Source organism: Diplotaxodon limnothrissa, linkage group LG23 (assembly GCF_057381915.1).
Source record: "Diplotaxodon limnothrissa isolate DT_005_m linkage group LG23, D_limnothrissa_male_GT1.1, whole genome shotgun sequence".
Taxonomy (NCBI): domain Eukaryota; kingdom Metazoa; phylum Chordata; class Actinopteri; order Cichliformes; family Cichlidae; genus Diplotaxodon; species Diplotaxodon limnothrissa.
The window spans coordinates 26985889-27007426 of NC_140617.1; the positions used below are offsets into that span (position 1 = coordinate 26985889).

The 21538-nt window shown below is 42.0% G+C and overlaps 1 protein-coding gene across 1 annotated transcript in view; it reads right to left on the reverse strand.

Moving 5' to 3' along the window:
* The window catches only part of LOC146608231 (von Willebrand factor D and EGF domain-containing protein), a 37615-nt gene that overhangs the window by 7875 nt on the left and 8202 nt on the right, over nt 1-21538 (reverse strand). Inside the window, exons 6-23 of the mRNA XM_085347872.1 lie at nt 20677-20766; nt 20448-20589; nt 19795-20012; nt 18713-18786; nt 18332-18608; nt 17962-18164; nt 16936-17840; nt 16649-16785; nt 16406-16567; nt 16194-16298; nt 14132-14246; nt 12249-12520; nt 11905-12124; nt 11579-11716; nt 6034-6504; nt 4676-4846; nt 1362-1687; nt 773-1274 (exon numbers count right to left, since the gene is read on the reverse strand). Coding sequence (XP_085203998.1) covers nt 773-1274; nt 1362-1687; nt 4676-4846; nt 6034-6504; nt 11579-11716; nt 11905-12124; nt 12249-12520; nt 14132-14246; nt 16194-16298; nt 16406-16567; nt 16649-16785; nt 16936-17840; nt 17962-18164; nt 18332-18608; nt 18713-18786; nt 19795-20012; nt 20448-20589; nt 20677-20766 — 4528 coding nt within the window. The remainder of the gene's footprint in view (nt 1-772; nt 1275-1361; nt 1688-4675; nt 4847-6033; nt 6505-11578; nt 11717-11904; nt 12125-12248; nt 12521-14131; nt 14247-16193; nt 16299-16405; nt 16568-16648; nt 16786-16935; nt 17841-17961; nt 18165-18331; nt 18609-18712; nt 18787-19794; nt 20013-20447; nt 20590-20676; nt 20767-21538) is intronic.

Genomic DNA, 21538 nt, shown 5'->3' on the forward strand with positions numbered 1-21538 from the left:
AACCTAGGCGGAGTAGTCAAACACAGATCCACTGAGCACTCAACACAGACAGCATCGTCAGAAGAAAAGTTGATAAAATAAATAAAAAATGTTGTATTGTTCAATACATATGCGTACCGAACCGAAAGTACTGTATCGAACGGTTCAATATCGATACGAGTATTGTTGCACCCCTAGTAAAGACCCTACAATAATACAACTGAACATGCTGCAAATTTTAGGTTTGCAAATTTGCATCAGAACTGTCAAGAGGGGTGATGATTTGGGCTTGTTCCCAGCCCCCGGACCTGGGTACCTTGCAATCAGTGAGTTCACCATGAACTCCTCTGTATACAGAAGAATTCTGGAGTCAAACCTAATGCTTGGCTAAAACTGGGTCATTTAACAGGACAATGATCCCAAGCACAGCAGCAACAGAATGGCTGAAAAAGAAATAGAATCAAAATAGTCAAAGTCCAGACCCCAACCTGAACCTGCCAATTTTTTTGGCAGACCCTATAATAGTCGTGCATTAACAAACCTTCAAACCTCAATGAACAGAAACACAGTGATCCCCAGTGACGTGACAGTGACAAATTAAGTCATATATGTTTACTTCATGTTATTGCTGCTAAGCTATTTCATGGGGTGTACTTAGTTAACACAAGATTGCTGCAGAAGAGTCCTGTTGAAAACTGTTTTTCATAGCTGTATCTTATATGAATAATAACACCATTAGAAATTGGTTCTGCCGATTTGAGATATTTGGATATCAAAGAGAGAACAAGTTTACCTTTACAGGTATGCCCATTTCCAGTATATCCTACTGGACACCTTCCACAGCGGAAGCCCCCATCCTTAGCTGGTTCACACTGGACACCAGGAAAACATGGCCGTTCAGCACAAGCCATCAAATGTTCGTCAGCTAGTGTACCACTTCCAGTTGATGACTGGCTGGATGTAGATCTTTGTGCCTGGGAGCTATAGACCTTGTCGGGTGTTGTGAGGGTCAGCACTGGCACAATCTTCGGCATCTCTGATCCTGGCTCAGTTTCATCCCCGTCTGCAGAGAACTCAGACTCAGAAAGGGAGTAGGACAGAGAAGTGAGGGCTGCTGTAAGTGGGAGGGCAGGTCTTGGTGGAGTCCAGGGTTTGGTCTGGGTGGATGTCAGGTGGTTGAGCTGATGCTGGGTTGTTTGTTTAGCTGCCGTTACTCTTCCAGGCTGAATGGAGAGCCGAGGTGCAGCGGCAGTTACTTTAACAGGCGTGGCACCAGTAAGAGCTCCTTCAGACTTCTGGAAGATGATCATAAAGTGAGTAAATGGACTTTAATGTCCATCTGTACGATTTTCTTTTAATGCTTTGAACAGTTACCAACTCACCTTGGAGACTGTTACATGGGGCATGACAATCTCCCTGGAGGCACTGGCGTATGTCCCAGTGTCTGATCTAGGGTTGGCACGTGTGATGTGAGTATTTGCAGCGACATCCCTTGAAGCAGAAATGATGGCCTCTCTTCTTCCTGTGCCACCCTCTCTACCTGATCCTGTAACTTGGTGCGACCTAATGAAGGATGAGGACAGGTGCTTGACACCATACCTGTTGGGCAAGTTGGGTAGGTGGACATGGACGACTTTGCTGCTGCTACTTCCATATGAGGATCGGCTGGACTTGCCTAGTGTCTGCTGCTGAGGCAGGTGATTGGATGCTGAGGAAAGGGATAACGGTCATATTAGCTTGTATATCACATTGATGACACAATCATGACTATAATTTATACAACTGCCCCTGGGATATTGTTCCTACACAGTTTTTGGACACTCCAGAACCTTCAATTTCCCAGATTACAAATTTTGCTAACAAAGCAGTCCATGTCCTTATTAAATAACCTTGCCTGAAAAGAGTTAAGTAATTTTTATTTCTGAACTTATATTTCTATGATGGAATTCATGGAGAAAATGCTGTATGCTCAGCCTTTTTCTTTTTTAGACTAAGCCACTGAAAATTTCCGATCACACCTCAGGACAAAATATGCTCTACACAAACTTTTTAATGATGACGTGCTGCCTTTAAACTCCAGTAATTGTGCCATTTTGTTTCCAGTAAGATTTAGATCTACTTTCTTGCGAACCCTCTTGAGGATTAGGCTAGCATCTAAGGCACTGTCCTGAAAAATGGGTTCTTCTCTTCATGTACAGCCCCAATTACTTATGGTGTGCCTCAAGGTTCCAGTTTAGGGCCTATTTTATTTACCTTGCATATGCTCTTGCAGAAATCTAATAGTTCATCCACTTCTTTGCTGATAGAATCCGGATCAAGCCAAAAAGGCATTACTTTTAAGATCAACTGCTTGTAGTTTTTCTACAAAATAAGGGAGATTTGGCAGTGCCTACTCTGGAACAATCAAATGTTAAGTCTCTAATGAAACGAAACCCCCAAAGATATGCATGTTTTTGATGGCCTTCACATATTCTTACTGTTTATTATATTTTAGTGTTACATTTCTTTCCTGTTCTGTCTTGTTTTTAGAATACCTTTGTTAATTTTATTTATATTTTGATTTTATACAACTGGATCCTGTATTCTGTCTTTCTTTCTATTTTTTCGATCTATTTATGTTCTCCACAGTGGTATGGACAGCACTTTGGTCATCTCCAGTGGTTTAAAAATATGTTACAGAAAGAAATATGATTTGGCCTTAACTAGAGTTAAGTAGAACAGCAGAGTGGCCTCAGTTACACAGGCCTCAGACTGGTGTGAGGGGTTATTGGCAGTTGCTGTGAAATAGATTGCCAGTCACGCACACTAGAGGCCTGTCACAAAGCTGCTTGCAACTACCAGTTACTAGGGAAAAATGTGTATTTTCCCAACTGATTGGTGAATGGTTGCTAGCTGTCTGTAGGTGAAAGTGGTCACAAAGAGAGTGCAGTATGAAAACCCTTGCCACTAGCAGATTGCTGCAGTCACATGTATTCTTATGACACTAACCTGCCTGCAAACAGTATGCAATTGCTCACAAAATTAGTGAAATTTGAAAAAAAAATTGTCTCAAGATGTAAACAGAAAATGTTTAACTTCAAAGTAAAAACTGCAACCAAGACATTTTAGAAGGTGCAACTTTTCAAATGACTGCCACTTCCTATTCATGTTGGATTTTTCACAGTCTCACCACTCTGTGAGTAGTTGGTAAGTATTTGTAGACAGCATCTTCCATACAAACAACTGGTGACAGCGTCCCAGTGACCAAAATAATTGTAAGGAGGTTTTCAGGGCAACATTATAAAGTTCTGTGTGACCAATTTCACCTAGCAACAGCTCGCAACCTTCAGCAACGACATGCCAAGCGGTTTATTCATTGGTGGTTAGCAGGGGTTTATTGATTGGTCTCTAGGCATGCATAACTGAGGTTTTAGCAATCAGTTTCATTGCAACCAGTCAGGGAATATAAATTTTTCCCTAGCGGCCAATGGTTACCAGGTCAACCAGCAACTAGATCTGAGGTACTGAGCCCTAAGATATTCATATTTCTACCCCAAAACGTAAATTTCCAGTCATAGCTTTGAAATCTTTACTGAGAAGCATTAGATTACTAAAATATGCTAAAGCAGCAGCTTTGGGTGCTACAGATCATGTCATTATAAAGCTGCCATTGATGTCATTCTGCTGTGTATCGCGTATGTGTCGCTGCGTACTAAACACAGCTTGACAGGCTTAACAGAAGTTTGACAGGAATCTGCAAAACGCTGCGTTAAATGATAAAATACAGCAAAATAAAACTAAAATTGAAAAGCAGAACATCTGGTCAAACGATGACATGCTGAAGGAAAAAAGCATGTCTGCTTTCAGTCCTTGGACAAATAAAAGTAAAGAGAAGAACAGCAAAGCAATTTAAGCGATTAATGTCTTGTTTGTGGTGATGTGACTCTCCAGACAAACACAGTCCACAATAAAGGGATTTAAGTTGGAATCAGACTGTCTCTTTAGAGTTGGGAGCCCCCCCACCATCTCCCCTTGTGTGAAGTCACATTAAGGAATCTGCTGTAGAAACTTTGTGGAACCGACTCAAAAAGCAATGCACCAGAGGTGGTTATTTCATTCAGGCAGTCTCCAACCACTTATGCTGATTTATCTCCTGCAATAAATGACATTCTTTCCAATCAAGAAAAACACATAAAGCAACATCAGGGAAACCAGAATATAACGAGTGCAAAATAAGCTCTTAAAAGCAGACCACAGTGTATGGAAGGATGCACATTACTGACAGATGTTTTCATCAGATTAATGCTTATTTTTGTCCTTTGAAAAACAACACAATGTGTTTTTGTACAAAGAATCGGAAGAATATGCTATATAGAGCAGACACCCCAATTTGGGCTGCTTTTGTGACTCAATTACAGCATTGACCAATCATGTGTGGGGCTAGATGTGACCCAAAGGTTATGAAACACCTGATGTCCAGCCAGTGTAAGTAGATCTATGGCTGAATTAAGCCAACAGCATTAGTTAGTTTAGGGTTAAAGGAAACTTCAACTGCATTCAACTGCTTTTTTTTTCTTTTCTTTTTTTTAAAATGTCCTAAAGGCCTGTGAAAAACTCTATAATCACTCTGGTTCCTGCAAAGTCCCTGACAAGACTTAAAAATCATGGAAGCTTATCCCCAAACGCATTAAAATATTAAATGTAAAAGCTCCCTCACCTTCCTTGGAGTTCTTCATGCAGATGCGACCGTTGCCATAAAGTCCAGGTGGGCAGCGGCCACAGACGTAGCCCACATGTGGCGGTCTGCGGTTGATGCATTGAACCCCAGGAAAGCAGGGCCTGCTGGCGCATGTAGCTGATAAACTGACAGCCAAAGACCTCACTGATCCTGGGAGATAAAGTTGTATGAGATCAATCATTGTCCTATAAGAAGGCTCGGATTGTAGCAAACACAATCTGCATCTCTGACATCTCTGAAAACATACAAATAAAACTGTTGCAAAGTTCATTTTTGCTTTCTTTCATTAGTTCTAGTCTTACAAGTATCAAATATTAATATACTTACAAATATCCTTGTGTGCGCTGTAATGGTTCAGACTAGAGTAGTAATAGGCAATGAGGAAAAAATCAACGATTACACTGACGGTGTTCCACCTTCAACCTGTGGGCGTTCACTTTTGATCACAAGGCACACAGGCCTCCTTGTGGGAGGCAACGTGTCTCCATACAGTCGCAGTCTGACCTCTCTCAAACAGATTGGTGAAGGTTTACAAGTAGTTGCAAACTCATTTATAAATGCAGACAGACTGCCAATGAGTTTATCACAGTTAATCCCGTATTATCATAAACAGTAAGTAACTGACGCATGTAATTGCCAACTTGACTCCATTCAATTGCAACCAAGCCTGATTTGATCTTATTGCTTGTTTTATAACTATCTTGATGCACTGATGACTCATTGAAGACGGCAGCTGACTGCGAGTGATCACAGATCTGGTCCTCGTCTTTGAAACAACCATTTCAAGAAGCAGCAAAATTGAAAGTTGCTCACAAACGATCGCAATGATCTTGGGTGTGCCATGGTCTCCACTGATTTTCCTATTGTGACTGCAGCATTAGCTCTGTAAGGTAACATATCATTGAACTACAGTTTTCCTGAATACAGAGTAAAAAAACAATATTTTTTTTGTCTAAATTGTTTTTGTTTTATGTGAATTTCCCTGTTTCTGAATGGTTGTTCAAGCACACACAGTGGTAAGATCTCCAAAAAAAGATCACATTGGTCGGTTGTTCCTAACATCTGAAAACGACCTGTTTAAGTGTTCTCAAATTGAAATCCTGAATCCCCTTAGGGCAGCTTTTATAGCTAAACTAAAAAAAATATGTATACTACAGTATGTGAATTATTTTCCTGGTACTTATTTTAATGACTGTGATAAAACATTATGGCCAGAATGACTGAATGTTCCCTTTTAAAGTCTCCTTGTCTTCATATTTGCTTGAGGCTCAGCACAGTGTGATACCTCGCACATTAAGGAAAACTTAAATGGAATTTATTGGAAATTTGGGGCTTACCTGCAGCTGGTCTATCATGATCTGATGGTGAAGCTACAGTCGGAGGATTGCTTGTAGTATTTCTGAATTTAGATTGCTCCTGTTTGACTCGGCGTGGAACAATCTCTGAGAGGTTCTTGAACATGTCTGTGTTAGTCCTGGATAGGTTTAGGTTAGCTGCTTGAGTTTCCCGTGAAGAATCAATATTTGTTTGGGGAACGGTTGGTGTTTTGCGCCTGCTGGTTTCTGCTATTGTGACTTCAGGGCTGGAGCTAATTCCTGCTGTCCTTGTCCAGGTGGTTGATTTCATTTGTGGGTCAATTCTTGGAACTGTTTTCCTGGCCTCAGCTGTCATCTGCGGGGAGCTACCGCTTGAGGTCTTCAGGAAAGCGCCTGTCTTTATTTTGGGTGGTTGGAGCAGAACATCTGGTGTCTCGTAGCCAGTCATATGAGGAGCAGATGTTGAAGGGAAGGCAGCTGGACTGAGAAATACTGTAATAAGAAAGCCACTAATTATGTTCTGGATTGCTATCCTCAATTTTTACATCCAATTGAGCATCAAGATCACCCACTTCAGAACACATTGCATTAAATCAATAATAAAGGACCAAAAAAGAGAGATGGTACAGTGAAGGATGTGGAGGTTGCTGTAAATCAGAAAACCTGGAAGGGCTCAAAAGGTTACGTTTAATGAACTGTGACTCCCAGCAAGAGACGAGACCTTGGGTCAAGTTTGTGTAAAGATATCTCTTGCCACAGTAGTAGCAGAAAACCTCAACAGGCTTCAGACATGGCAGCAGGTCAAATAATCTGACTCATCCTGCTTTACTACAGCAAAGACTTCTTACTTACTAGAATTAAGGCAGATTCAATAAGACTTTGGAGTCTAGTTTTGAATGCCTCTCCAAAACCTTTACCTTTGACACTTGACTTTTCTCAACTTTTTCATTAGAACTGAACTTCCTTCTGCCCGGTTGACTCGTCAAAACTACCAATGACGGTTGATTTGTCAAACCACAACTGATTAGTTGGAGAGGTTAAAGGGTTTAAAGGGTTCGTTTCATTAATCTCAAGGTAACTGCTTTGTAGCTTTGGGTGTGTATTGCTAAGTTTCTTTTCTTTCTGAATAACCTGTACTTAATGTGCAATTGTTGTGCAACTGATGATCTGGAACCTTCAGCATCAAATACTAAAAGACTGAAGTGAGTTTATGAATGTATTTGAGCCTGTATGTATACTTTTGAGCCTTTTTGGATTATAAAAAATCCAAAATAAATTCAAACTTCTGCACACAATTCTTGTTTTAAAGACATATGCTGTCCAATTATTCCACCGTGGAAATAGAACATTTCAAAGAAATCCTCAAAAGAACCACATTTACTATGACATTCATGCCGTTGGTGAGTGGATCTAAACTTGTGACCTGCTTGTCATTTAAAATTTAAGGACCTTGTCCAACTCCACTGACACACAAAGTTATGCGTCTTAAAATGAACTGAGCGTAGAGGTCAAACAAGTCAAGCTGAAGGCCCTCAGTGGACATGTGGAGGATTAAAGAACAAAGGGGATTAGGAAATCCAACTATCTGTCCCTGTGAATCTTCTGCCACAAGGTCCCATAAAAATGGCAAATAATATGCTGCTGAGTTTAATTAATGTTCTGTGCTTTACTGTAGACCCAGATTTTTTTTCCTTTTAGGGGCAGAAACTCCTGTAAACACACACCACAGAGTTCTTCTGTTACTGGAAGGATAATGTGACTGCAGGAATGCAACATCAGCCCCAGTGCTTACGCAAATAATATAAAGCACCTTGAGGCAATATGGTTAATTTGGCACTATGTAAATAAAACTGAATTGAATAGAATATGGATCAACATGATGTCTTTTAGGTGAGAATTCTGGGGCTTTTTTTCTCTTTAGATCGTGAAAGCAACTAATTTAACCCTGTATTAATATTCACCTTGACAAGTATGGGTACGTGCACCAGTGTTGTGCTTGCAGTATTTAGTATTTATTTATTTATTGTCATTGTCAAGAACAATGAAATTACGTTTGGGGCTTCCATACAACCCAAAAAAAAGAAGAAAATAATAAATACCCCTTAAAGCATGCTGTTAACTTCTCATCTTCAGTTAACAATATCTTTGTAGTTAAAATCCAGGAACCAAAAGTGAAACAATTCCCGTAGACACCCATAAATCCTGGAGTTAGGAACGTGACTGCTCTGCCTAACTCGGGGGTGTCGAACCCCAGACCTCGAGGGCCGGTGTCCTGCAGGTTTTAGATATCACCCTGGGTCAACACACCTGAACCAAATGATAAGTTAATTACCAGAGAACGTCTGGAGAACGTCAAGACATGTTGAGGAGGTCGTTTAGCCATTTAAATCAGCTGTGTTGGATCAAGGACACATCTAAAACCTGCAGGAATCGCCCACTACTGATCATTAAATAGAATGCAGGTTTATGGCAGGATTTGTATTGTGACAAGTATCTTAATTGAGATAGCATTTCTTCGTCACGTCACCATAGCTGCCTAAAGACACGGTTATGTTCCTTGAATGTTGGAGAAAAAAGACAGATCTCTGCATGCCTGAAAAATAATAACTGATTAGCCATTAGCCTTGAAAATTTTGGAAACACCCTCTTTGACCTAAAACAAAGTGTGCTTCAACATCGAGGCATTTCCCACCGACTGGCACAGATTGCAACAATATAAAGGAAACAAATAAAGCTGCAGGTTTGCAACAGCAGAAGTTACCATATTATGCATGTATTTTTATATAATTACTGAGTTTTGGTGGAAGCCAAAAGTCTTTCCAAAACAACGTGAGCAGTCACAGTACAAGGCAGCACTATCAGCCATCTGGTTTCCATTCACTGCTGAGTGCTCCTCCGGGACACACGGCTCCAATGAACGAATTCACTCTTTTTTTGGATAGCTGCTTTAATTTAAATGTAGTTGGAACAACAACAAAATTAGCTACAAGTTTGCTGGAATGCTCGAACCAATATCACAGCAACAAACAGATGAACATATGATAAATGCTGCTGGGAAATGAATAGAGAAATTGACTATTTTTTTATTATGTGAGGCTGTAAACTGTACAGAGGGGCTACACCCTCTCAGACAACAGCAGTGTCTGTTAAACTCAGGGCTGTTTTGGAAAGCAGGATTAACTATAGGAAAATAAGTGGTCTCGTTTGGGTGCCGTGACGCCACCTGACGTCACTTAATCACGCCTAGCTTCCTTTCAGTTTCTGCTCAAGACATATACTATTGTGTAGGGCTGGGCCATATTATACCGTTCACGGTAATACCGGTATAATGTTAGGCAACGATAGGAAAATGAAATATCGCGATAGAATGGGAGTAAAACGCGCATGCGCAGTGCCTTTGTTTTCATACGCACATGGCCGATTGTTGAGTGAAACAGATGAACCAGAATTGGTTTGTAAAAATGGTGCAACTTCCGTGATGTGGAACTGGTTTGGTGTTTGTCCGTCAGATACACAACAAAGCACATTTTTTTGCAGAACATGCAAGCGGCCGTTCTAAGATGCTCTTAAATCTGGGAGTAATCTGGGTCCTAAACTCCGTATGCTTCAGGTCAAACAACACTGCAGCATCACTTAGAGTTAAAAACTGTCTAAATTCTTTCATCTTTAATAAAACGATCAGCATTGCTGCTTTACCAGGTGTAACTATAAAGTTTAACTTCCAGGCATCCATGAAAACAAAAGTTATTACATTTAACGGAGTTAGAAGTTAGCAGGAAGCTAGCGGAAGTTAGCTCGCTAGTTTCGCTAGTTACCTAAGCATGATATTGCATGTTCTGACTGAGAGATTTCTGAAAAAATTCAAACGTACAGCTCTGCTATCACTTCCAACATAAATGAAGACAGGAAACTAAACAGCAGTGACGTTTGTAGGGTTACTGAAGTTTGGCTAGCTGGTATATAATGATGTGCTACGTGATCGCTAGCGACACAGCTATGTTAGCATAACATAAACAGTGAAGCTGGAGGACGAACACTAACACTTTTCCACTTATAAAAGTTAACGTGAAGGTTCTTCATGGTTAGAGACAAATGCAATCGCATGGCAGGATGCTGTAAACGGACCAAACTTCAGTCAGGAGAACAACTGAGATAATCCATCCACAATACGAGGTTAGTCATTAATATACTGCAACAACATGGGAATAGAGCAGCTACCAGAGAATTCAACATTAATGAATCAATGGTACAGAAGTGGAGGAAGCAAGAAGAATGAGTTTAATAAAGTTTGATTTATCTGACTGCTTTGTTTCGCTTAATGTGCCTTATAATCCCGTGCACCTTATGGTCCGAAAAATGCGTACTGCACACTGCAGTTTAATGTTGCAAAGCACCTCTTTTTAACTTCAGTGGATATTATACATGGTTATGCTCAGGATATGTCAGCCCATTTCTACTGGAAATGCCTTTTGGTTAAACTTTCAGCAAGGAATTTGCATTTGCACTGTTACATTTTTATAAAGCTTTAATGTACATAAAAACCAGCTTCTTGTTTAAGTGAAAATAAATGGAAGGTTGTCTTTTTGCGCTAGTAATGTTGTGGAGTTGTATTTTGTCTTGCATCAATTATATCGTCGGTTATATCGTTATCGCAAATTTTCAAATATATATCGTGATAAATATTTTTGGCCATATCGCCCTGCTCTACTATTGTGGTCAGAAGTTTACATCTACTCATCATGGGCACGAATGTCATGGCAATTTTGGGCTTTTAATGATTTCTTTGAACTGTTCTTTTTCCAGGGTGGAATGATTGCACAGCATGCAATGGGACAATGCTGTACAGCACTGTACAGTTAATGACTTCAAAAAAACAAGAACTGGGCGCACACGTTTGAAGTTGTGTTGGATTTTCTCTAATCCACACTGGGCCAAAAGTGTACATACAGGCTAAAATACAGACACACACTCCCACTAATATTTTGTCGGGTCCCTTATGTCATTTAGCAAGTTGCACCTCGACCAGATGCGTTTGGTAGCCTTAACCAAGCTTCTGGTTCAGTCTGGTTATCTGACCACTCATCATGGAAGAGTTGGTTTGCATTAGGGTCAGTTAGCCATAGACTTCTATACAATCTGGCTTCTTCCTGAAACCAGAGGGGTCACCCCCTGCTGGGTATTATAAATAATGCACAATTAAAGAACTTCCACACAGCCTTAATATTTCCAGACCTAGAAGCTACATTTTCTGTCACTTATTCTGGTGACAGGGGCAGCAGTTTAAGCAGGCATGCCCAGACCTTCCTCTCAACAGCCACCTCCTCTCTCTTATGGGGGGCAGAAGCAGATATATTCCCAAGCCGGCTGAAACACATAATCTCACCAGGTCTGCCTAGGGGTCCACTCCCATGCTGGGAAAACCTCAATTAGCAGGCATGCAGGAGGCATCCACCTCAATGGCTCCTTTAAATGTGGAGGAGCAGAGGCTCACGAATGAGTGTCTCTTAGTGGAGCTCCATTTTTTATAAACTGCCTATGGGTAGTAATGCAGTAAGCCCATACTTACCAGTGCACGAAGTCCCATTTCCCACCATTCCTTTGGGGCAGGGGCCGCAGCCATAGGAGCCAAAGCTGTTGAAGCACTGCACTCCCGGAAAACAGGGCTTCCTTTCACATTCATTGATATCCTCCAGACACGTTAAACCTGCCAAAAACACACACAGAGGATGTTGATTCTGTAATCAAAAACCATCACTGGGATTAATCCTCCGCGACTGCAAACATGTGATGTCAGAACAGCCCAGTGTGTCTAAACAAAACAGCCTTAAACATCAAGGGCTTTTATTTTGTTCATTTTTGATTAAAAATCTTTAGGTTTTTAATCATTCTTACCTCGCAGCCCTGCAGGACACTCGCACCTGTACCCACCGGCCACGTCGATGCACTTGCTGCCCAAGCATGGAGCCGACAGACATTCGTCTATGTCGTCGGCGCAGAGTTTGCCCTGAGTACCCTCGGGACACACACACAGGTACTTCCCACTGCCGGCGGGAAAGTTAATATCCGTCACGCATGAGCGTCCATTCTGGCAGCCACACGGCACCACGACAATCTGTGTTGCAGATGGGAAACACAGACACTGCTGAGGAATGTCTGGATTTTATTAATATCTAACAACATCAGTGTATCACATTTACATCAGCAGACTACTGCTTAGCAGCTTATCCCCACTCTACCTCCACAGTGAAGGTGCTCTGGGCGTTACACTCGTCAGACAGCGTAAAGCGGACAGAGCTGCTCGTCCGGAGCCCCTCCTTCTCTGGAACTGATGGGACCCTCCAGATAAGGAGGCCAGCAGGGGAGAGGACAGCACCTTCTGGTCCCTCTTCCAGCTGGAAGAGAAGGGCCGAGCCCTCGGGGTCCGATGCAGTAAACTGGAAGACGAAGTTCTCGCTGGAGAATGTCTGCAAGTCGCTTTGAGGCCGGTGGAAGGTCGGAGGCTTGTTGACTGATAATGCAGACAAAAACAGACTGAGATGCACTTCATCCCACCTCTTATTCCCACCGTACTATTTACTGTCTTCCTACTACAAGCGTTTGATGACAGGAGCTTCCTGTGCTGAAATAAGCTCTTTACAGGGAACCCTGGTTTGGCAAAAACACACCTCCAGGTTTGTTCTGGAACAATCATTGTAAGCACGCATGACCGCCTCTGGACTTGAGCTTTTCTTTTCTTTTCAGCTTTATTTCCCAGTAATGTTTTGGCTGAGGCTGAGGTATGCCACATTAAACAAGAGCTAGACTGAAAATCAGTGGCAACAGGTCTGATGGAGTGACAGATCCAGATTTGACTTTCTTGGTTGAAATCATTGTCAGTATGTACAGAGGAGGTCAGCAGAGAGCTACAACAGGGAGTGACTACAGCCATCTATAAAACACGGTGGAGGCTCTGCCATGGTTTGGGCTCCATTTCAGTCAGTGGTGTTGGAAAACTTCTCAAAATTGATCAATTATGAACACAGAAAATATTTTGAGCTACTATGCAATGCTATCTGGAAAGCATCTGATAGACAGTAGCTTCATTTTTCATCACAACAATGATCCCAAACACACTGCCAATGCAATAAATACCTGGATAGAAAAACACACAGTGGAGCACTATCAGTCATGGATCGGCCTCCCCAGAGCCCGGACCTCAACACTACTGAAGCAGTGTGGGATCATGTGGACAGAGAACAGAACAAAAGGCAGAAACATCCAAAGAAGAGCTTTGAATGTCCTTCAAGAAGCCTGGAGAACTATTCCTGAAGACAACTTAAAGAAATCACAAGAAAGCTGCCTAAGAGAGACAGACTGTGCTGAAGAATAAAGGTGGTCACACCAAATATTGACTTTCAAGCTTGTTAGAATTGTACAAACTCATATACCTCATATACTGTATGTACATACATGTTTATGCGTTTCCTGCCTTCCTAAAAGAGGATTTTCACTTTATTTTGTACTAAAGTGTAAACCGATATTGGTGGACAGCAGCGTCAGTATGGATCATAACTGTATATTTATTATATAAGATGAATATACAGCTTAATTTTTATAGATGCATTCAAGTTCATCTGTATATTGTGTTTTGTTCTTGTGCATTTATTCCTCTGTTTTCTACTTTGTAGTTGAGTTTTGAGACGTGAAAACTGAGAAAATAAAATCCATTTCTACATTTTAATCCTTAAAGTAAGACTAACTGTTACGCTGGTCATTTATTCCAGCGTCCCTTTGCTTTTTGCATGAATCTTGCCTGTCTGTGCTGCTGTGGAAACCAACCATGTGATTTACTCCCGCTCCGAGAGTGGTTAAGTGGCAGGTCAGGGCATGCTGGGAAACCTAAACCTCTGCTCCTTTGATCTGCTAATGGAGACAAACAGGACCACAGTTGGATGGCTACCACTGCACTGACACGGTGAGATAAATGCCTTTTTTCCCTGATGTTGTTCATCTCGAGTTGACTGGAAGGCAGATAGAAAACCAAGTACACGGGCAGAATTTAATGATGGTTCTGAGTTTGTTTAGGTAGAAAATGTTGTTCTCCTTTCAGACGGTGAGATCCACTTCGAGTTGTGTGTACCTTGGTTCACAGACCAGGTGAATTTGGAGGCGTCTGGGTCACAGAGGAGGCAAGGACTGCTGGGATTGGAGTCTCCTGCTGCAAAACACATCCCATCGATGTTGCATGTCCGCTCCTGACAAACAAAGAGAAGCAAACAGATCTGCTTGTGGACTCACTTTTTTTTCAATATTAGCATGTTTTCACATTTTAAAACACATTTTTTTCAGGTGTTTTGTTTAGTGATGAACAGGAAATCAGCTCTAAACACACATCTCTACTGAAGTTAATTCAGTTTAGCTCAGTCTTGGCAGCCACATGTCTACATACTGTTTGTCTACAGCTGTTTGTGTGTTTTTGCTCTGGGCTGTTTGTCTGTCTCCCATAAAACACAGTTCCAGGAACAACAGGACCCCTCACGTACCTCTTTTACACAGAATGTAGAGATTTAAAATAGCCAACTGCTGCTGCTGCTGTAGTCGTCCAAGCAGCAGACCGTCTCGCCCCCCCCAACAGCATGTAAAATGCCTCATCACACTTTTCCACTAAACACCCACTGAATCACATCTGCATCCTCAATCAGCATCCCCGACTAGCACGAACAAACGTTGGAGTGTCCAGGTTTTCATAACATGTCACCTGTTGAGACCATGTGAATAAGAACAGACCAGCAAAAACAGAGCAGGCTGTCTCACAGCCTAATTTATGGGCCTTTTGTCTCCTCCAGTGCCTAACAACTGTCCCTGTGCCCTTCTAGTACAAGAGTGTTTTGCCGTTCTTCAGCTGATGGCTCGGAACAAAGTTTATTTTAGCAATTATGATTTTGTGGATACTTACACACTATGGTTAGTCTTATTTATAAACTGTAAATGAAACAAGGGTATGCATTTTGGTTTTCAAAAAGAAGTTAAACCATTGTGAAAGCTTTGTAAACAAAAGAGAAAAATGATCATACGTCTCACTTGACCCATCCATCCACCCATGACCACAGTAAACATTTTATGATGAGTTTATGATCTTAACTGCTGGTTTCAAGTCTAAAGCTTCCATCACACGGGCCTAAGGACTAGTTAGCAATGATTTGCCAACCACTGGTTGCTAAGAAAAAGTGCAAATTCCTCAACCGGTTAACGAGTGATTACTGGCAGTTGCTAGCATAAAACTGGTTGCCAAGATGTATATGGTGCTTTCAAAGGGTGATCTACTGACCTGCAAGCACTGTCCACCCAGAATTGTCATAGGACCACTTGGTCAATGGGTAACATATAAGCCTATTGGCCCTTTGCAATAACAAGATAACAATAACAAGATAATAACAAGAAGTTTTTAAATTATAAATGTAACTCAATTACAATAAAAGTACGGTGGCCCCTAGAGACAAAGTACGTACAAACTCCAAAACACAAAGGAAGTGCTCCAGGACGCTAGGGGCAGTGTTGAGCTCGATTTGCAAAAAAAAAAACCCGGCAAGTTTGTTGCAAACACATGGAGTTGCTGGAAAACACCTGCAAGGAAAGAACAACCACACTCATGTATATTCAAATAATTTAAAAAAAAAAGTTCATTTACCTGTTACTACCACACACCAAATCCGGTCGTTGGTACTTCCTGGCTTGTGTAGCTACTAGGTAACAAAAGCTTGCACGTGCTTCGGAGCTTGTATGTGCTTTGGAATTTGTATGTGCTTTGTCTCTAGGGGCCACCGTAGAAAAGCATATAAACCAAGATTAAAACTTCTGAAATGTATATAGTGACTGAAACTTTACAATAAAGCAACTGTTTCCTATGATCGACATCAGGGCAAATAAAGAATTTTAAAATTGTGAAAAGTAGCAAATGGGATTTCTCAAATTAAGGGCTCCAGATGGACAAACATCCATATTTTGGCATTTTTTCGACTTCCCTACCCTTTTCTGAGTGCTTTACAAACAAAAAATAAAGATGGCAAACAAATGATGCCAATTTTAATAATGAATAATAATAAAAATAATACTTTTCATTAAGATGTTATCCATCTTAATGAAAAGTATTTTTATTAGCTTCCCAAGAACAAAAACATTGCTCCGTCTTGCATGCGAGTTACCTTTAACTTACAGAGTCCAGAGCGTGAGGCCTCACAGACCTGACAAATACCATCGTAGATTGTCAGCGTCTTTGCCTGGCTGTACTGAGAGCCGTCATTGCTGACCTAGTACAGAAAAAGAGGAAGGCGATAACGCAAAGACCTTTAGACAAAGCAGTCAACACCTAACAAAAGAGATTTTAATTCCAAGTGAAAATGAGAATGAGCCTTGCCTTAATCTCCCAGCGTGCGTATGGTTTGTCATCCATCATAAAGTCTTCTGTATTGATGGCAGCAGTGCTCAGAGATGGTACAGCACAGTCTAAAACCTTGGAGCTGAGGAAGGTGGCTTTTGTTCGCTGTTTTTCCCCTGGAACCCACGCTTTGTTTATGTACTGCAGAAGGAATTCAAAGGAAAGGTGAACAAAACAGCACTTGAACTCTCTTAATTGATTTTAGCCTTAGCCTCATCTCACCTTCAGTCTAGTGGCATAGCAGCTTAGGTCAGGAGAGTCAATGAAACCGAGGCCAAAGACCCGAATGCTGCGACAGTCGAAAACTCGAATATCACAGAGGCCACTGTTCTCCAAATCGGTTATCTCAACCGGTTGGCCTATTAGAAGAGAGACTGCTCAAAGGCAAGTTTTTTTTGACTTGATATAACTAATTTCAAGTTTTAAGAGATTAGTATCAGTGTGACTTTTAATCTACTTTACTCTGTAGTTGTATGTTTGGTATATGTATAACTGTTCCTGATACTCACTGACAGCCAGGCTGCAGTCATGGAAGCTGTAGTTGGGAAAACACTGGCAGCCCCACTCTGTACACTCTCCATTTCCATTGCAGAAATTGGGGCATCGCAGCGCAGTAATCACTTCCCCATGCATTCCCGGTGTACTGGCCACCTCCAAGGCTCTGTGGGTCAGATTTTCCAGCAGCTTTCTCTCACATTCATTCTCCAGGTATGGCAACAGCGCCTCTTCCCATCCCAGGTCATCTTTAAGCTGTAGGTCTAGCATGCAGAGATCCACTGCCTCACCAAGGCGGCGTCCCAGCAGCTCCCGGCACACTGCTCCAACAGTGGAGTTGACCAAAGCCAGTTGGCATACTTCAAGGGCTTTGGCTGAGGTGAGACCACTTGGCGTGGGCCACTGGGGTTGCACCTCTGGTCGAGCTTCCACCTGGTGATCCTCTGGGAAAAAGTAGGCGTAGCTTTCCAGATCAGCCTGGCTTAGGCTCTGTGCCATTAACACAGGCTGGAATGACGCCTGTCTCTTTGGCCTGTCAACAGAAAGCAGAAGATCCTTTCTGAACTCATCGTCCAGTTCAGGATCCCTGTCACTGTTCTGATTATTCTTGCCGTGAAACCAGAGGTGCCGCCTCTCGACAGGGTGACTGCTGAAGGCAGATATATCCAGAATGCTTTCCTCTTTTTCCAGGCTCTTGATGTATTCGACTGTTGTGTCCATTGAGGGGAACACAGATGTGTAATCCACATTATCATATGCTATGCAGTCTGAGTGAGCAGAGGGATTGTACAAGTTTCTCGTCCCCCTTCCAGCTTCTTGAGAAGTGCTGGATCCTGTTTGGCACCGACAGAAAGGCCTCCTGAGGTCCTGTGTCATACCAGGAGGTGTTTTGTCAAATAAACTCTCACCAGGAGCTATCCTAACACACACAAAGTAAAGGAAAACAAATAACGTTGTGGAGACTTCAGCTGAATTATGGTGGCAATAAGGAAAGATTAGAATTCTGAAAATTAGAAATCTACACTGTGTCCCAGACTGACCTCCAGGTTTCTATGAAGCTGTGCAAGTCATCAGGGCCATAGAACCCACCATCAGAGGCCTGGAAGTCATTGTTGCCGTTCCGGTCGAAGGTGCCACAGAGGCCTTGAGTGTTTCCATAGTCCACGCTGGGTGCCCGGACAGACAGGCTCATCCCCCAATCACCAACATCAGCCCTAACAAAGGCCCCGGAAGGAAAGATCAACTACAAGAGGAGAGTCACATCCAACAGCTAGTTAACATAGTCTCCTCATGCATTAAAAATTCAACTTATATGACAGATCTGAATGAAGGACAGATCATTCTTGCATGATTTTACCATGAATTTAGCCAAATAACTAGACACCAGTTTCCAAATGTCCAGATACCTACGGTGACCTTCTTCCCTTGGTGGGACTCCAGCACCCTGACCCGACTCCCCTCACTGTCACCGAGGTTCTTAAGATCAAGCTGTGGCCTCGTTTCCTGCGGTTGCCCATTGCACATGTCAAAGATGGCAAGCTCGTTCCCCTCTCGCACTACAACGCCGCAGTTACATGCAACGGAGTAGTGTCGACTGCTGCAGTCCCACTGGCGAGAATGGACTTCGAATTCCCTGGAGAGGCTCTGGTAAAGGACAAATGTGCCAGTCTGGTGGTTCTCGTAACGCCTGAAAAGGAAATGCAGATTTTTTAATAAGAATTTGAAGACTTTAACTGTTGCACTAACTGCCCTATAAATGGATTCATTTAACAAAAGCTGGAGGTAAGTTACCTGCCATCTAGTGTAATGATATGCGGGTCAGTCAAAGAGTAGCACGTGGAAGTGGGAATATCCTGGACCGTGACCTGGGGGTGGGAGGTAGAGGTCACCAGAAGAAAGATTAAGGGGGCTATACCCTCTGACCCTGTGGTCTTAGGCTTTGATGTTTTCACTGAACACAGATGAAAAAGCTCCTCAGAGACAGAGTGTCTGGAGGGCTGACATCACATCTTACATAATGTCACCGCTTGTATGGACACAACTAATGACCGCTTAGAGAGGCGCTCTTTAAGTATTATGTCAAACCATCAAACAAGTGCATGTTTGGTCCTGAACCACAACCTCTCCTTCAGTGTTAAAAAGAACTGTATAATTGTGTGTATGTGTAAACAGTATGATGGAAAAACCTGCTATTTGGAGCCATTGTAGTACTTCTCTTTAATTAAAGTAATACTTTCATTCGACATTTAGCTTTAGAAGCTGGTCCTCTCTTCCTGTTAGGCATAATGGAATCCATTGAAATGCCACTTGAAGACCCTCTATTTATCCTGAATAAGTCCAGGAACCCATTTAAGGACTGTGTTTATTGTAGGACCCTAGCACAAAGCATCCATGGTGCCACAAACCCAGCTTTTACCCACTAGTGACCCTATAGATCTTATTAAAAGCTCCTCAAGGGCCAGAGGAGAGCCTTTGTGTGACAGTTTTTCCAAAAAAGAAAGTCCTCTTAAGGTTGCTCCACATGCCACATTTAACTTGCATGCCTCAGATTCCAGCTGTCGCCCAAACCTCCTCAGGGTTTCCTTCCAAGATCCTCACGAATGGTTTGAAATTTATTTCAAAAGTGGAAAAATCGTCAAGCATCTCTCAATCTGCCTCAAGGATATTGTGTAGGACAACTGTAGCTGCAATTTCTAGCTCTTCAGATCCCAGCAGACTCTGTATTCACCACACAAACAAACCCATTTCCAAAACTTTGTACACATAAAATGTAAATAAAAACAGAATGCAATGACTTGAAAACTTCATATAATCATATTTTATTCTGTTTTTATCCACACGAACAATCTGTCGTTCTAAATGACCTCACTCACTTTGAGGGATGTCGGGACGTAGCTTCTCCAAAGGCGTGGTGCAGAGGGTCCAGGCGAAGCACCGATCAGGCTCATGCGGTTCCCATCACGTGTGAAATCAGTCACAGCAGTGACAAAAAACTTTGCCCAACCGCAGCTGCCTTCACTGCAGGTGTTTGGCTGGAGCTGCACCTGGCAGGCGGACAGCACCACGTTGGAGACCTCATGGCCCAGGCTGTCTGTGGATGTCAACACAGCAGTAAATTAATGTTAACAGACAGCACACAGCTGCCTGCACAACTGTAATGATGTCTTTCTTAGCCGGCTTCAATGCGATGATGTACAAGGTGAGTCTGGGAATAACAATAATAAGATCCCAGAGGAAATGAGAAATGCTTGAAATTGTTTTGATTGTTTTATTAATGCGCGACTGTGGCCTCAGTAGTTAATTCAGCTGCTCTAATTTGTGTTTGGTGATTTTTGTTAATTACCCAATAACGGGTACATTAATGCTTAAATGGGGGCAATATTTGTCCAACTGTAGTGGTTGCTGCAGGCAGTACTTAACTAAATTGCAGGTTAACCTTAAATATACTCAAGCTGTAGATTTATTATGTCCTTGCAGATAAAGGTGATGACACAGACTCTATCTCCTGTTTTCCCACAGGTCTGACCTGGATTGTTGACAGTCAGAGCCAGAGGGACTCCACACTGGTGGCCGATGTTGGAGGTGAAGCAGGGGATGGGGACGGTACTGTGGACAGTCACCTCGTGCTCCTTACTGTTCTCTGCTATGTGGAGCACATCTGGAGAGAACTGAGGAGAAAGGAATAAGAGTCTATGAGGTTCTCACTGAGAAATGAAACCAAACTGGGGTTTTAAAACAGTCAGAGGAGGCTTTACCTTCAGCCCAGCGTAGAAACTCTCACTGTCTTTTGAAGTCGATCTTGTGTGGCTGGAGTTGGCTCTGAAAGTCGACACACTGCAGGAGAACTACAGGGGAAATATCAGCTGAAGCATGAAGTCTGAATCAGCTGCTTTTAAATCGTTTTTTCATCCGACTTAACAACAAAGCCAGACCCCAAAACCCCTTTATGGTTAGAAAACCATCTCATCTCTTTATCCATAACTATTGGTTTCTTATCTAAACCATTTATCCACTACCTTTAGTGGCTACTGAAGAACAAGCATGATGATGGGACATGAACAGCAGAAACTGTAGCTACAAATAAACGCATGCATCAAATAGATAAATAACCAAACAATGAGCAAAAGTGGTTGGACTATGTCTCTAAACCTAAACATGCTAGATACTGATAATGGACAACAAAAAAACAAAGAGACTTTAAAGCGATGGCTACAGTGAGTCTACGTAGAGGTCGGCCTTCACTCAAACTTTAACCTCAGTCTGGCTTCTTGGCTAGCTTTGTGTTAGCATCAGCAAACATCGCTTGTTAAACTATGAATCTGAAAACTGAGAAACACTAAATCTGGATGTTTAAATAAATCATTTATCCAATTCTTTACTGTTAGCTACAGCAGTCGGTTTACCTAATAATGTCTAACATTTTATACATTTTAACTAGTTTTTCAGTTGTTTATCGTGCATGTTTGGCTCAAAATCTAAATGCGCCGCTGATTTCCACTGCTTTTAGTTTTTTTACACACTTACTAGTTTCATATTTTTAGCCAGCAATATCAGCTGTTAGCATTCTTTTAGTGACCAAGTCCAACGTATTTTCATTTTATAATTGTTTTCATTTAA